At 44.6% G+C, this 16,591-nt stretch overlaps 1 protein-coding gene across 7 annotated transcripts; it reads right to left on the bottom strand.

Annotated features, from left to right (window-relative positions):
* Positions 1 to 7,160: 7,160 nt before the first annotated feature.
* On the bottom strand, positions 7,161 to 15,278 carry LOC126576969 (sialin). Of its 7 annotated transcripts, XM_050238306.1 has the most exons (8): positions 14,992 to 15,272; positions 13,373 to 13,603; positions 13,106 to 13,277; positions 10,211 to 10,425; positions 9,844 to 10,080; positions 8,690 to 9,118; positions 8,444 to 8,600; positions 7,161 to 7,848 (listed from the first exon to the last, which is right to left on the bottom strand). In XM_050238306.1, exons 3-8 carry the CDS (start codon positions 13,143 to 13,145, stop codon positions 7,454 to 7,456), a joined length of 1,473 nt encoding a protein of 490 aa, XP_050094263.1. In that variant the 5' UTR covers positions 13,146 to 13,277; positions 13,373 to 13,603; positions 14,992 to 15,272; the 3' UTR covers positions 7,161 to 7,453. The 7 variants fall into 7 exon arrangements, with proteins under 7 accessions (XP_050094263.1, XP_050094267.1, XP_050094261.1 ...); XM_050238310.1 differs by lacking the exon at positions 13,373 to 13,603 and having other exon boundaries at positions 15,158 to 15,278; XM_050238304.1 differs by having other exon boundaries at positions 13,106 to 13,603; positions 14,992 to 15,273.
* Between the last annotated feature and the right edge of the window lie 1,313 nt (positions 15,279 to 16,591).

Genomic DNA, 16,591 nt, shown 5'->3' with positions numbered 1-16,591 from the left:
CCCCCGTGGCGCTTGCCCGTCAGAATCCGTGCATGAATGCAATGCGGCCGAAGAGCGACGATCTGGAGGCGCGTCCCATTGCACAGTCCACACTCGGTGTTCAGGTTCCGGAGGAGAAGGACGGGCGTGTACTGCTTCAACCGTAGCCGATGTACAGGAATGCCGCTGATGTTCTGGGCATTGAGATACTCAGTGGGCATCTGTAGAGTGTCCTGTTCCTCGGGGTTCACCAAGGTGTCGATGGAACGATACTCCACTTCCCGTTCTGTTATCCGCTCTAACACACTGTTGTTAACAGTGGTTACGTCCACGTTCAACGGCGACAGGATGGCGCGGTCCTTGAAGTAGTGTGCCTGCCGATAATGCTGTCCGACGCCAGGGTACACGCGATTGACTAACGATTGAACGTCCTGGTCCTGGTGGCCAGTCCGGGGCAGCACCATATCGCGGGGAAGCTTAGCGTACGTAGCGTCGAATCCCTCGAACGTCGGATGGCGGCCCTCTCCGATGCTGAGGAGGAAATCAGCAAAATCTTTCAAGGCTGCAGCGTCCTGTGCCTTCGGAGCGGTTTGAACGCGCATGTTGATCCGCAACCGCAACACACGAAACAGGGGCCACAGTGGACTCCGTCGAATGGATTGCTGCACTACCTGCGCATCCGTCCCTCTCGGCACGATTGGCAGCATTTGCCGAAAGTCGCCACACAGCAGCATCACCTTCCCGCCGAATGGGCGACGTACGCCGACGATGTCCTGTAGTGTACGGTCCACAGCTTCCAGCGCAAAACGATTACTCATGGAGGCTTCATCCCACACGATGATACTGGCCTCTCGCATGAGTTCCGCCAGCTGCGACTGTCTGCGGGAATGTTGCACACTGAGTTCTCGTCCAGTATGAGAAAGGCTTAATTAGCCGACTTCATACGGTGGTAGCGCATCATGAAGGTCTCTTATCTCACGAGCCTCTGCGCGGTCAAGGTCCCATTTCCGCTGCAGTTTCCCCATGATTTGCTGGCACGCACGGCTGACTTCCGACTTCAGGGATTACCCGATGTGTCCATTTGGCGTAGCGACTGGCTCGCACTCCAACGGCTACGGCGTCCCATTGGGATTGCCATTGTTGAAGTGTCGCAAGACGCTCACGCCTCCGGACGATCTCCATCGCTGTTGGGGCACGCTGCAAGCGGCGCTCCTCCCATGAGTGTTGCTGACAGCGCTGATCTTCCAGCAGCAGCAAATAGACAGGCGTCCGGAACGCCTTTTCCGTGGCGTACTTCACGTGCGGCTGCCACTGCAGATTACCCTGCAGCACGACGCCGAGATAGCAGATGGTCTCTGTCGTGGTACATTCCACACCTCCCGCCCTGAACTTTCGCCCCTGGTATGGCGGATCCCTGCTGAAGAAGAGGGCCTCCGTTTTCTCAAGTGCCAGCCCGAGCGAATTCAGCCTCATCCACTGATTTATCGACTCAATGGCAGTCTCAGCGGTCCGCACAGCACCCGCATGGTCGACGCCAGGGACGAGGAGGATCAGGTCATCGGCGAACGCTATGGTAAGTACCCTCTCGGGCAGCGATACCTCGAGCACCCCGTCATACATGACGTTCCACAGTGTCGGTCGCAGTATGGAGCCTGCACGGAAGGACCTTTTCGCCATGTGTTTCCCTCATATGCTGTTTGAGTAGTGCTTGTGTGCTAATCATTTAAGTGCATTGGTCGCACTGAAGGACCTTTTCTCTTTTTATTTTTAGGCCATATGGCCGTTCTTGTCGTAGGTGTTAGCAGGGTTTTGGCTTAGAGTCGTAGCTGGCTAAGGTATTGAGTGCAGTAGTTGCAGTTGCGAGCACCGTTCGATGATTTCGACGGTTGTGCGCCTGGGGTCCGTCGCGTGGTTGTGTTTGGCGTAACTGTTAGCTGATTAGCTATGGTTTCCAGTTCTTCCAGCAGGCTGAAGCCTTTCAAAGCACTTGCCAAGGAACGTATACTGGATGGCGTGCCCTCCGATATGCTTCACTCGCCTCTCGAAGCGCGTCTTGAACGCTGGCCAATCTGCATGTTCCATGGACAAGCGTGACAAGTCGATGTGTGGTGGTAGTTGGTCTATCTTACTTGGCACGAACAGCGAGGCCGCTCTCACCTCGACGAAAACGACGAAGAAACTTTGGTTTTGAGAGATCCTGTTACCTTCACCGACCTTTATTTGCGAGTGATCAATGTTCCTCAAGCTTCCACAAAGCCAATCTTATCTTTGCTGCATCGTCCAGTTTTACCGCATCATTTATGAACAAATTTTTATCCCTGTTTATATCACGTAACAAATATATTGGTGTCAGTGATAGCTGAATTAACTACTGCTGCATAAGGTTCATCATTTGGAACATGTTAGTTTAGTTTAGTTGGCCGTTCGCGACTTCTTGCGTTTAAATTCTTGCTGCTTGTGCATTTTTTCATTAATTTGTTCATGCTTGTCACGGGCCAGGATCCAGAAACTCATTTGCAACAAATTGCTATCATTACCAACAAATTCCGTAGCGAAGCGAAATCAAAAGGAGGCGCAAATTTTTAAAAGTAGCGTTACAGCCTAATTCTTAACGGTTTACCCCATCGTAACTTATATTTAATCGTGTTTTGTTAAATTTAAAATTTGCCCTTTGGTTTGTTATTGTCCTTTTGTTCGAAAATCGATCTCAATATTAACGAATTAGAATGAATCATCAAAAACGCCTAGGCGATCGAAATCGCCTGACCAGCATAAGCACCTCTAGTCGACCGCGTGTCTCTCAGCGTCGACAGAGAGACCCTGGCTGCGTGCTTAGAACAGGATAGTAACGTCCTGGCGGAACGGACTGTTGGAGATCTGTAAGCTTTTAGGAAGGGATGTCCGTGTGTCGCCTTCGCTAGATAATAAGTTATGACTCCTATTTTCAAAGGAGAAATCACACGCACCACTTATTAAGAACAAATAACTTTCCTAATCACTTGCTTGACTATTTTTGAGAAAAGACTTCAATCACAGCGGAGCAACGGATGTCGAACTTGGATTTTACGATCTTAATGGTTAATTCGATCACAAGCCCACGCGTCTGGATGATTCGGTGATGAAGGAGATCTATGATCGGATCGGTACCACGATACTTGGAGAACAAAACAGCAGTAGCAGCCTCTCATGCCCCTGTTATAATAAGAGCGCCAAGATGCTAAGTGCACCAGACGGTAGAATAGTACGTACAAAAAAAAATTAAGCCCTTTTAAGTTAGGACATTCGCAGAGATGTAAAAAGACAGTTTACGTTTTTTTTTGTCAACGCGCCCAAGCACGCCGTAATGGCCTAAGAGCCGTTTTTCTAATTTCTTCACTACAACCATTGATTTTAAGATGGCCCCAGGGGAAGCCGTGGCTACTAGAGCCCCACCAGTAAAACGCATAAAAAATCCAAACCAGGAGCTATGGTCTTTAACAGTGCCAATAATTTTAGGATTTCGTTCAGTCGTAAGTCGCGACAGCACACAGTTGTAACATATCAGTTAGGAAGCTGAAAGAGCCCGGTCAAGAGAGCTTGAGCCCCAGCATAGGACAGTTTTATTTTCGTTACTATTTTCCTATTTTTTCTGATAGGGTTAGGTAGGTAGCGTGTTCGGCTCTGAGGGTGCTAATTAGTACCGCCCCTGGGATTCCTGGAGCCACGAGTGCTCCAGAGCAGGGTTTAATTCCCAGCAGCCTTTACGGTTTAGGCTATGATGAGTGGTAGAATAAGAAAAATGCGCTGCGACTCCGGATCTGTCGGATGTAGACAATGAACGCCTGCGTGCGTCATGACTGGCCCCATTTTCGAAAGGAGTCTAGGCGTCTAGACTAAGAAGGTTAAAGGTTTTTTTTAAATTGATAGGCAAGAATAGGCTATCCCTAGGCAAGCGATCCGACCTGCCTCTACCACCGACCTGGCGTTACTCCGGGTGCTTCAATGGTGCCTCTCAGGACAGTCTGCGACAAAGCCGCTGGAAACGATGCAATGCACGGGAGAGAAAAATCCAAGAGGTGGCCATAATGATTTGCAGACATACCAAGCTGTAAGCATAGCTACAACAGTCGGGAAACGTAGCCACAACAATCGGCCAACATAATCACAACAATCGTCAAACGTAGAAACTACGATCGTAATACGCAGAAACAACAATCGTCAAACTTAGAGATAACAACCGGCAAACATAGCCACAACAATCGTCAAACGCAGAAATAACATTCGTCAAACGTAGAAACATCAATCGCCAAACTTAGAGACAACTTTCGGCAAACGTAGCATGGCAAACATAGTCACAACAATCGATAAATGTAACCACAACAATCGTCAATCGTAGAAACAACAATTGTCGGACTTAGAAACAACAATCGTCGTACTTAGAAACAAGAGTCGTCAAACATAGAAACAACAATCGACCAACGTAATCACAACAATCGTCAAACGCAGAAACAAAAATAGTGAAACGTAGAAACGTACAATCGTCAAACGCGGAAACTACAAATATCAAACTGAAAAACAAAAATCGTGAAAATCTTCAAACGCAAAAACAAAAATCGTCAAGTGTAGAGAAAACAATCGGCAAGCATAGCCACAGTCATCGTCAAACGCAGAAAAAACAATCGTCAAACCTAGAAAAAAATAGTGAAACGTAGAAACTACAATCGTAATACGCAGAACGATTGTTGTCGTCAAACGTAAAAACAACAATCGGCAAACTTACAAACAACCAACGCGCAAACGCAGCTCAAACCCAATATCCAGAAGCCGAGGGCGCAAGCGTTAGCATCAGAAGCTCGCAGTCATCGACCGTCCAGAGGAGGTGTCGCGAGGTAGCCGGGCAATAAGCTGGTGAGGGGGAACGGGGGTACGGTCGGGCTCGCTAGCCGAAACATTTATGAACGAAGTGCAGGGTTGATTAGATTAGGTTGATGGATATATATATATACTGGATATAAGGAATAAAATAAGAGTCGGATGTTTGAAGTGAAACATGACGGTTGTCGACTTAGTGATTTTGTCCGAAAGCAATTTTCAGGTGTCCTCCGATCATAAACGCCCAGCCGGTAGCCGGTAGGATATTACACATGATGACATTGGTAGGTTTATTTCACAGGTGATTAGAAATGTCCTCCATCGGCTGTATATCGAACTCCACCTTTCGCGGTGTACGCGATAGTCTAAATGTTAGTTTGACGGATTTGGTGTTTATTATAATGTCTCTACACCATATATCCTTTTAATTATCCCCATCCTGGCCTCGGTATTATTTTTTTTTGTGACACGTATTTTTAACATTTTTCTATGAATGCTGATCCTTTCAAGAATATTGTGTATTTTTTTTATCAATCGAAGAAAAACTGACAAAGATATTAATTTTTTAACAATCGCGCCTCATGCAGATTCAATACAGTTCGCTATATTGAAGAGCGTTTCCCCAAAAACAAACGTTTTCAAAGTCGGTGCCCATCGTACCGTAAAAACTACTTTACCGATTGATTTGAAATTTACTTACACATTAATAACACATAATCTGTACACTCTTTGCCGTAGCCCCATCGAGGTTTCATAAAAATTGTTGATACTTTTTTTTAAACAATTATGTAAAACTCGTTTTTATATACAAAATCGTAAAAACCATCACTTTTTCAATTTAAAAATCTGCCAAAAATCGGAAAATAGAAAATTCAACAAAAATTCGATGGGGCTACCTGGATAAACTTATAATCTTTCAAACGAGTATCGATTTGTATTTTTCTGATGACCCATCACGCAGCTACGATAGGCACCGGGAAAAGTATCTTTTCGAAGACACGACTGCCTAAATTTGATGCCATGGATGAAGTTTTTATTAAATATTTCCCAAAATAAAACTAAATATTCTTTGTAAGTTTCAGTTTAATATGCCATTCACTTGGAAAGCTAAATATGAATGGTTTTGTCACAAGAAATCGTCAAAAATGAGGTACTGTAGCTGAAAAGAGCTACTTTTGAAAGTGTCTTACGCACGCCATTATTTTTTTTATATGAACTTTTTAATGTTTCTCGAAACTTTTGATATGACAGCAAATTATTTTTTCGTAATGTAGAAACGATCTTAAACAGGAGTTTTATTTGTTTGTGGAATCCTTTAGGTTACAGTAGCAATGCAATCATTGGTGAAACTTAAGTTCATCCTTTTAAGTGTGCTACCATTGGCATACTTAGCTTTTGTTCATGATAATGTTCATGTTCAAATAGGAAAAAAACATTCTAACATAAATGTTATGATTATGCAAATGAACTGTCTTCGCAAGGGTAAGGCCGCAGAGAAGCGTTTGCTTTTAATAGTTTTAGTCAAAAAGAGGAAATCCTTGAGCAACTGAAGCTTCATCTAGGCATTTATTGGGCCAAAATACTAATACTACTAGGATACTTTCTTTCCGATTCTTTCACTATCAGTTGTCCCAACATCCATTCAAAACCAAGAAAGAATAAGTAAGGGTGTGTTATCGAAATGGAAACAATGGCACTACTTACAATGTTCGTTTTTAGGATGAAATAGTTATCGGATTATACTCCGAACTTTTCCCTGTCTTATCATTCAAAGAAGACTTACAATGTTCAAACAATGATAAATTGACCTACAATTCATTACTGGCACATTGCCCCTGTACGGGGGACTTGTTGTGGGTTAACCGTGAAGTAACTGCTGTTTATGATCATATCTCATCAATACCAATTACTATTTTTTATTCTTATTTTGTTCCTCATCTCCTACTAGCTGCACACTCTCAAGTTAAAACTCAAGCTGATTGATGCGATTGTACATATCTAGTACATTCTACAAATGTTATTGTGCTAGAAATATGATAAGAAAAATGTACCAATGAAAGGAAACCAACCAGTAGTTAATATGAAACTGTGTGTAGCCGTATGAAATCGTTAAATCAGCTAGCACTGGCTAGTACTTAATCTAAACTCATAACAGCACTCACCTTGGCAATAGGATGATAGATCTTGAAAGCAGGTTTTTAAGACGCCATTGGGTATATGTTGCTTATCGTATGGATTCGTAACGTGAGCGTCAGTTTAATTCATGTTGAAATCCGTGGCTTCCTTCATGTTTCCTTCAGGTTACCTTTTATTGGCAAGTCTCGACTAACTTACGGCTTCTCCATAATTTTTTTTTAAAGCTATGTACAATAAATCATTCTGCATAAAATCTACAGAGCATAACAGCAGACGTAGCACACTAACGTTTGGGTTTTGGCGATACCTCTACCAATACCGGTACCAGGGTCGTTTGTTAAAAAGGGGCTTTGGAAGCTACACTAAGATTAGAATTAAAACCTTCTATTCTACACTGACACTGTAAATGCACAGCGAGACATTGTCACTTTAGTAACACTTCAGATCGTTGTTTCTACCAGTAGCATTAGCGGCCTAAAGTTCTTCTCTAGCGTTGTTCTTGACCGGGGGTTGGTGGCTGTTGTTTAGGTTCGTTCCATTTCTGCACCTGTCCCGAGCCAAATACGATGAACACTAGGGCCGGAAGGATGTACGCTGCAGCTCCTATCAGAAAGACGTATTGCCACTCATCCATGGTACTCCGTTCGGCGGTGAAATGAGCCACCAGCATGGGCGAGATGAAGCCGCTGGAGGTGCCAACGAAGTTAATGATGCCGTACAGTGTCCCGGCAAAGTTGGGTGCCAAGTCCTGGGAATTTTGAAGATTGGTCATCGTGGATGCACCGTTGAAGCCGAGCGACAGTGTGATGATGGCGACACAGACGTACGGGTCGAAGCCGATGTAGATCAACCCGACGAGAAACAGTCCGGGTATTATGTGAGCTGCAATTAAAATGGTATCAGTTGATTAGTCTCAGCACCACTGGCTTTTGCTGCCACCGCAGCCGTCCGTAGTCAGGCACTGGGCACTGGACTCATTTGTCCGCTCATGTACGGGGACGGTGCACGGACCGTCGGGTTGTTGTTCGACATCGGAGGTTATTTATAGCCCGCGGTGGCACCGCTGGAGTGCAGCACGTCGACATATTTATGTTGGCAATTTGGCGAGCGGGAAATTAACTCGGTTATGCCGATTGAATGATCGTCACAGATTTTGCAACTTCATCACGATCCATCCGTCCATCGATGGGCCGACGTATATCTCTTTGATCGATAGCATCAGCACACGATGCTGGGTGCATTTCCACGGCTTTACACGCTACCTAACTCGTATGTATGCGTTTTTCTTGATACACGTTTCTACCGTTTTTGCACTGAACAAATCCGAAGTTGAGTAGAAACGGGTTTGAAGAATAGACGATCGAACTGACGATTATGTGACTATGAGAGTATCAATCGTCTTTTGGGCGTGGTGTGCATTTGATCAAAAGAAAAAACACAATACATCAGATACTTGTGCATTCATTGAGCTACTTACAAAAAAGGCAGAACGATTTTCGTATTGCAGTGACACCAAGCAGCGACTTCTTCCTCAGGTGATCTCCAACGGTCCCGAAGAGGAATGCAGCAAACGACCTTGCCAGGTACGGCATGGCGGCCAGGAAACCTGCTTTGGCCAGGTTGAATCCCAGTACCTGAACGAAGAGCGAGAGACAAAGAAAGAGATAGAGATGCGTCGTTAGGAGCAGAGGGAAACGCGGCGCAGCGCCTGGTCGATACGAACCTCACTCATGAACTTTGGAGCCGCGGTAATGAGGAAGTAGAGACCCCAAAGATTACCAAAGTGTAACACTAGCAGCGACAGGAAGGGCAACGAGGTAACGAGTGATAAGACCGGTGGTAGCAGCTTCGATTTTGAGATCGTATCTCCAAGCGACTTTTGAATGTACTCTTGCTCCTCCGCCTTGATACGAGGATGCACCGAGGGAGAATCGGCTACGATGAGATACCACAGGGCAGCAACGATCGCGGCAATGGCTGCGGGTATGTAGAACGCAAAGGACCATCCAACGGTTTCGATCAGCACTCCAACCAGCGGCCACGTCACAACGGTTCCGAACGTTCCACCCATTAGGGCAGAGACAAACTTTCCCTTCTCGTCCGGGGGAGCCCACTTGGAGATCAGGTTGTGTAGGGCTGGATAGAGAAAACCCTGCAGGAAATACAATCAACATCTAGTAAGAATACATCACCAACTTTACTTCCGTTTTCCTGCTCTGGTAGCGCGAGAGCAAAAACAACAAAAGGGCCACTTTCAAACGACTCACACGAGACCGCTTTCGCTCGTTCGCCCGTTGGTACTACTTATGTAATTAGTTCTCATTTGGAAAATAGTTGTACATGAGCTGATGTGTTCTTTCACCTGTGCGTGATCTAATTGAACCGGCCCCATATTGCAACAGGAACTTGAAGTTCCATTCACCCAAACAGTAGACAATTCGTTCGTCGCGTCAAGAATGTGCTGGCAGCAAAATCGAAAGCAACCATTTTGGCGCAATCCTCTTCCATCATCATCATCATCATCAAGCCATTGGACAATTGGCAGCCACTCGACGACATGGTTCACTGGGTAGAGATTAGCGAATGGACTTTATGGTACGGGCTCGGAGAGCACAGACTGGATTGGAAATACGATTCCGGTTCCCGTATACAGCTCTGTGGCCCAAACAGTACTCCAAGCATTTACTTTCGTTTGAGGTGACGAACGAACGCAGGGAAAAGAGCGTTTGGTCAAATTAAAAATGCAATAAATTTTGTTTCACCAGCAGCGGTAGATCGATTTTCTCCGGGGCATGAAAAGATGCGTTTTCTGATTGTAAGTACGAAACGGGAAGTGGAACAATGGAAGAAAACTGCGACGGATTAACGAATGCTTACCCCCATAACGCCGAGCAGCACGCGATTGGCGATTATCACCCACATTCCGCACTCTGCGGCCAGTGGAGTTAATCCAGTTAATAAAGCGCTAAATGCCAGCGTGACTCCCACCACTCCCCGGCCCCCGAAGCGCTCCGCAAACATGCCGGCGGGCAGCGATGACAAAAGGTAGCCGTAAAAGTAGGCTCCCAAAATTATGCTCTGATCGTTCGAACTCCAGTTGTACCGCGGGCCATACTGTACCGATGAGAGAAAGAGGAAGAGAGAGAGAGAGAAAGAGAGGATGAGAAACCGGAGTGGAGAAGAAAAAAAATAGATATGTTAATGTTGTCTGAAAGCATCTTGCATTCGTTTTGCCGGCACCTACATTTGGAACGATGGCGGTGGTGTGATTTGCGCTGGTCCGATTGGGTCGTGCCCCGGTAACAGAGGTGCTGTTATCATCTGCGAACTGCCGGCCATTGCTCTGGATCGGCTGCACCATTGCCAGTATGTTGACGGACATGTTCACGCGCAGCATGTAGCTGATCAGGCACGCCATGAACAGCATAATCGCGACATTGAATCGGGTCGGTATGCGATCTGCGAATATATTACGAAGACAAACGATGAGTGAGATCTTGTTATGCAAACGGCCTCGCACTGGTTTGCAAGCGCAGTGAAACGCGAATCGCAGCAAACCTGTAACCGACCGGCGACGGCTAGTGGTTAATAGTTTGCGAACTACGGAATCAGGTTGCCAAACACGTGCATGTTGCTATGCTGATCAATGGCACATTTTTTAACTGTTTGTTGGTGGGTAACGGTTTGATGTTGAATCGCTTCGAACTACTAAAAATTGGTTGACGAGCTAGAAGGAAGGAACTACTAGTTTCTGTTACATTGTTCAGAACTCAATACTGGTCAATCCGTTGCTTGGCTCCGAAGTAATGAAAAGTATATTAATTTTCGAACAAACGTTACATTGCAACAACGTTAGGTAGGTAAGACGCGAGGCAAAAGCGAGCACGTGTTGACAATTTAAATTCCGCGACACATCTCGAACCGAAACAACAATAAACAGTGAATTGCGGAAAGGAAATACAAAAAAAAAACGAACAAGTATAACTGCTAATGAATTGAGGTGCTTTGGTGCAACAATTTCCTACTCCTACTCCTAGCGCTGGATGGAGGCAGCTGCTTTTGCACGATTTCATAAAGTCAACCTAATAGTAGACCAACTGCGGTGCCGGAGTCGTGCAACTGTCATTAACAAAAAGGCAATGATGATGGGGCATCATTGCCACCAATCGACCGACCGAGGGTCATGCTGGTAGCAACGGAAAACCCTCCAATCTACCCGGTAAGACCGGGCGGGATCGGGTTTTCTCAGTCTGTTCGAAGCGAGCGATACGCCCGGTCTTCCCGGGAGAAGACTTTCCCGATCAATCATTCGCTCCACAGCGTTTTGAAAGGAAATGCGGCACGATGAGGATGACGATTCTGCACATTTAATTATTAGCTTGGATTCCACGTCCATGCGTTTCATTTGTCTTCATCATTTACTTTCACATTTCTGCAGTCACGGGGCGCACCGGCTGTTTACGGGAGTTCTCGTTGCCAGATTCAATGCGAAGTTAAGGTACCGTGAGCTAGATTTTTCGCTTTTTTTTTCTTTGTGCCCCGATGGAGCACGTCGATCAGCTGATGCAAGGTGTAGTGATGGTACCTGGTGCGGTAGCGGTGGCGGAGGTGCGGGGAGCTACTTGTAACGACCGCATACATAAATTAGTTATTGTTGCATCAGAGCGCACGAACGCATTAGTGCGCCGCAATGGCAAGTTTACGGTCACCGTCGAGCTATCAATTTGATTGCTTCACCCAAACGATGTGGCCTTTTTTAATAGTAGGAAATGGATGCAGTGGACAGTTGCTGCTTCGCCACGGTGATGCCTCGGAAGTATCTGATCGCTAAAGATTTGTAAAATCAAACGATTTTTCTTTTCTACTGTACTTTAGCTGCAATTTTTGAGAAAGAAACCGAGATGGGAAAAAATGAGAAAGCTCCTAGGATTCTTTTGGCACAACGACGATGGATTATCGATTTAAACGACTGCCAAGAGCTGAGAGTAGCAAGATTTATGCTGCTCCAATCGCTCTTTGTGTGCTGTCATGCTGTGAGGAGCAGTAATAAATTGAAAAGATTCCATAACTTGTCTTGAACTGGTTTGGCGGGGAGCGTCTTTGGTGCCGCTGCGTTCCGTCCATTGACATCGTGCCTTTGTGAAGGTTTCCACATTCCATTAATTATCGATAACAGAAATCAAATAGATGTTCAATTGGGGCCGTACAGCTTCCTGCACGTTTACAGGCTGCATCCTCAGTGCTATAAATTATGGTTGTCTTACTTTCCACAGTATCAGTCGTTTAGTCAGAAGTGATAAGAATGTATCTTTCTTTGAGCACTCTTCTCGCACTAGCCGTGTTGGTGCACGGTGCTCCCAGTGTACCGTGTGTTTTGCCCAGCTTGAATGAGGTTGGAGACCAATACTTAATATTTGGCCAGGACTGCAGACAGTATGCGTACGGTTACAATGCCGGTTCGTCGGCGAAGGTTGAGATAAAGGATGCGAGCGATACGGTGATCGGAGCTTATCACTACATCGATGCGAACAATGTAACCCAAACGGTGAACTACACAGCAAACGATCAGACCGGATTCGTCGTTGAGGCTACCAATCTGCCAACTGCCGTCCAGGATACACCGGAAGTGGCGCTAGCAAAGGAAGAGCACGCTGCAGCCGTGGCAGCGGCCTTGGCTGCTGCTGCAACCGAGACAGCTACGGAAGCCAGCACGGAGCCATCCAATGAACCTACCGACGATCCTGTATCGGTTAACATCGTCAGAGGATCCGTGATCGAATTGCCCAAGGATGAGCAGATATTGTTCAAACCAATCATTTCGGTATGGTACCCGGCGAGCTCGTATAGCCACGATCACGTACCGGTGGCGCACGCCGAAACCTCCTCAATAACTCATAACCATGTACCGAATCATTGGGTTACTAGAAACTAAATAAACACTTTGGGCATAAATTGGGCAGAATAAAAGGTATTCATTCTGAAATTAAGCTGCTTTCAATCTATTATACTTATTATCAAGCGAAAGTTTAGTGGATCGATTACCAATTCCATACATTTCGGTTGCTATTAGTAATCAGTTTTAATCATTGTTGTATTTTCTTTGTTTACAGTAAGAAGCGGCACAATCTTTTCAACTTACCACACGCTTTAATGAGTTGAACCACCGGTGTGACTACCATTTTGAAGGATTTTCCGCCAAGTGTTGCTCTCTCGATTACTTTTCTCTAAAGCACTCCGTGGCACACACTTTTCAGTTACTTCAAGAACGGTAAACACTACACTTGAATTCGAAACTGTTCAACAACAATCCACTACAACGATCGATAAAAAAACGTTAAACGCCTTCGCTAAACTATCGTCACACTGCAATAGTTCCGCCAACCGACGAAAAGGAAGGAAGATTCACCTTCAAACGGTAGGCAGGGGCATGTTAGGTAAGGTTGTTGACGCTGGTCGGCTTATTTCGCGAACAGTTCCGTGGAGACGCATTTAGAATTCACTCCGCAGGATCGGTACAATCACCGTAAGTAGGCATCGGGCGTGCGTTCGATGTCCATGGCTCTGCAGGGTTTGACGAACTGCTACGGCAACCGGTATAAGGTTAACTGTCAGCTGTACCGCAGTCGGTTGTCACACGCTGCGAAAAGTAACCCATTAGAGGTCTGGTGCATCGAAGTATGACGATGATGAGGGAGGGGAATATTATCATCACTTTACACTTGTTGTTTACGTTTTTTTTTTCTTCTCATCTCCCTAATGCTAATAGATTCCTTCCATGAACAGCATTACCACAGTCCGCCAGTTCCGGTGCCGCATACACGACATCGTACATCAAGGTAATGGTTGAGATAAGCTGGGATAAGGATGTTCCGGTAGTATTTGCCGTCAATGATCTCAATGACGCGTAGATGGATCGACGAAGAGGTGATCTTGAGAAACACGTAACGTAGGCACGAGGTTAACGGCGTCTGGCAAGATAACAAATGCGTACACAGTTGGCCAGAAGCGGAGCGGAGGTAGCACACAGTCACCTGTGAGCGGTGGCAATGTTGTTGGTGTAATTCTCTACCTCCCGGCCAGAGTCGCAGGTATCAGACCGAAATTGCTGGGTAAATCATTTGGATGAGCTTGCCGCGACAATGGTATGATAACGAGCGCTAATTCGTTTGTGTTAATTGGTCTCTAGGGTAGGGACGAGCGGGGATAGGGGTTGCCGGTGCATCTAGACGTTGTAAAAATTGTCCTAGTTCAGAGCTTTACTATCCTAGGAGTTGTAAATTTGCAAATAACGTGGTAACCGTACAAGGAAAGTTAGATATACGCAGAAGGCAACATCTACTCTTCTGGTGAACAACTATTTATGTGAAGATCCGTTGGAACAAGCCAATAAATGGCATTTTATTGACTTATTTCAATCGCGGTGTTGGCCAATGTAGTTTCACGTGTGCGTACAACCTACTTGCCGGTGGTATCGAGGTTGTTTTAAGAAACAAGGTCTCATCACAGGTCGGCACAACCATTTGAATAATTTGTGCTAAGGACGGGCAATGTGTTAAATAAGTTGTTTGCCATGCGAAGATGTTTTGAGCACGACACGTGAGAGAGCAGAAAGCAGGAAACTGAATGACCCAATAGGTGGCCTTTAGTTGCTGAAAGACGTGGTTCGTGGTGTTATAATTTGCAATCCGATAATTTAATTATCTTTAAATTTGTGCGCTTTTGCGTTGGGATCCACGACAAACAAATCGTTTGATCTCGCAACTTTAGAAATCCGGTCGGTTTGGAGATTGGGCTTTCCGGGGTTCCGATGATCCTATGCTCAGGGCCGATATGATAAATTGCACCACGATTGGAATTAAAAATGCAGAATTCCCCGATTTTGTGTTTCCCATAAATCAGGAAACATGTCATTAAACCAGATAATTTACACTCGTGTTCGCTGGTTGCTGGGCACTGGATATTGAACTTTTCTGTACTTCATGGGAACTCCTGTTTCAGTGTTATTACAACGGCTCGTTAACTTACATTTCTGTTTGAACAACTATTCGTATCGAACGAGTATGATTCAGAGAGTAACCGAATTTCATTTCTGTTTTCACAACAATTTTTGGATAATTTTAGAAATCTAGCTTAAATTTAGAAAACCGGTTGGCACCAAAATTCCCGGAAAAGGATCACAAAACGCACTCACTTTAAATAAAGTACCCGGATACCGAGGTAAAATTTGTAACAAACATTTACACTATAATCACAAACTTTCGCGACACAAATCCAGGTGAGGCACAGCAATGATCGTGCTTCGCACGCAACAGATCGCAGACTGGATAGAGAAAATTTTCCACCTTGCAGTTTTATCGCAAAAACCATTCGTGCGTTCGTCGCCGTCGTGTTGGGCAGTCGCCGAGCGGTGGTTGTGGGTTGTTCGTCAATGCTGAGTTTGCCGGTTCAGTCGCCCCGCCCGGTTTACTGGCAGTGATGTACTGCCGTGGACAAAAGATATCAGCATTTTTAAAAACTCTTCGTTTAACCGGTGTGATAACCTTTATTAATTTTTATTTCTTTCACTCTTATTGTGGTACATAATTATTTACTTTAGAAAACGAAACCAATCGAAGATCTCATAAAGAAATTGAGTTGTTTGAAATGCATCTTGCCGTGCTTCTTGCCACTTAGAAGCAGTTTTATCAAATCTCATGCTTTCAACGTCGGTATCCATCGTAGCATAAACATTACGGGAGCGATCATTTTGCATTTTTAAACATTTTATTCACTCTTTATTTCAAAGGCATTAAAGACCTGTTGAACGTTTAAAAATGTTTAAGATTGCTTAAACAAAGCAAAAAACCTACACTTTTTCATTTTAAGAAATGCCTTTAAAGGAAACAGAAAAAAATTAAATTGATGTATTTTTAAAATATATGTTCATTACACCTCGTTCTAACATTCGTGAAAAGATTTTAAATAAACTTCTGGCGCACTACAAACACTTCTCAATTTCATCTTCGATTTGGTTTCTATCTTTTCCTTTGGTCGCGAAATGGTTTAGTTAGTTTAGCGAATTGATCAAAATTATATGGTGTTAAATTAGGTGATCGCAAAAGATGGGAGACATGCGGTAGGACAATACATGACATGCGGTTGTGACAATATTATCACGAATTAAAAGATTGTTATGGAAATTTACAAGAAACTGTGTTGGTCAATAATGCGAAAATCAGCTGATTAGTTTAATAGTAATGGTGATTTGGTTTTATTCTGTATTGCACTATGTTTGCTATCAGTCATATGATTTTAAATTTTATTGGAACCCGCATATCACTAATAACGATGATAAAACATTAAACATTAAACATGATTTACGGGAATTTTATTTTTAATTTATTTTGCATTCATACTTGCAGGCCACGTTCTGTTAATTTCAAACAGAAAATTTCAAATACACTGAAGCGTTTTATTCAAGCGTGGCGGTAAATCGAAGCGTTTCTGGCATAGTTAGGGACGTGCTCCACGAAGCAGAAAACTTGAAAAAATACTGAATCGTACATTCGTGTTTTCGGCCCCAGAAAGCAGAAATCAAAGTGATAGGCAGGGACAGATGAAGCATAAACTCTGTGTAAATATATAA

Source organism: Anopheles aquasalis, chromosome 3 (genome assembly GCF_943734665.1).
Source record: "Anopheles aquasalis chromosome 3, idAnoAquaMG_Q_19, whole genome shotgun sequence".
NCBI classification, from domain to species: domain Eukaryota; kingdom Metazoa; phylum Arthropoda; class Insecta; order Diptera; family Culicidae; genus Anopheles; species Anopheles aquasalis.
This window is presented reverse-complemented; position numbering and strand designations above follow the sequence as displayed.

What these genes read in the sequence shown, in the direction of transcription:
- LOC126576969 (XM_050238310.1), bottom strand. Translation starts at nt 13,145, where the DNA reads ATGGTAGTCACACCGGTGGTTCAACTCATTAAAGCGTGTG. An exon ending in TCAACTCATTAAAGCGTGTG is followed by an intron (nt 10,426 to 13,105) that starts GTAAGTTGAAAA and finishes ATATATTCGCAG; the next exon opens with ATCGCATACCGACCCGATTC. An exon ending in CCACCGCCATCGTTCCAAAT is followed by an intron (nt 10,081 to 10,210) that starts GTAGGTGCCGGC and finishes TCATCGGTACAG; the next exon opens with TATGGCCCGCGGTACAACTG.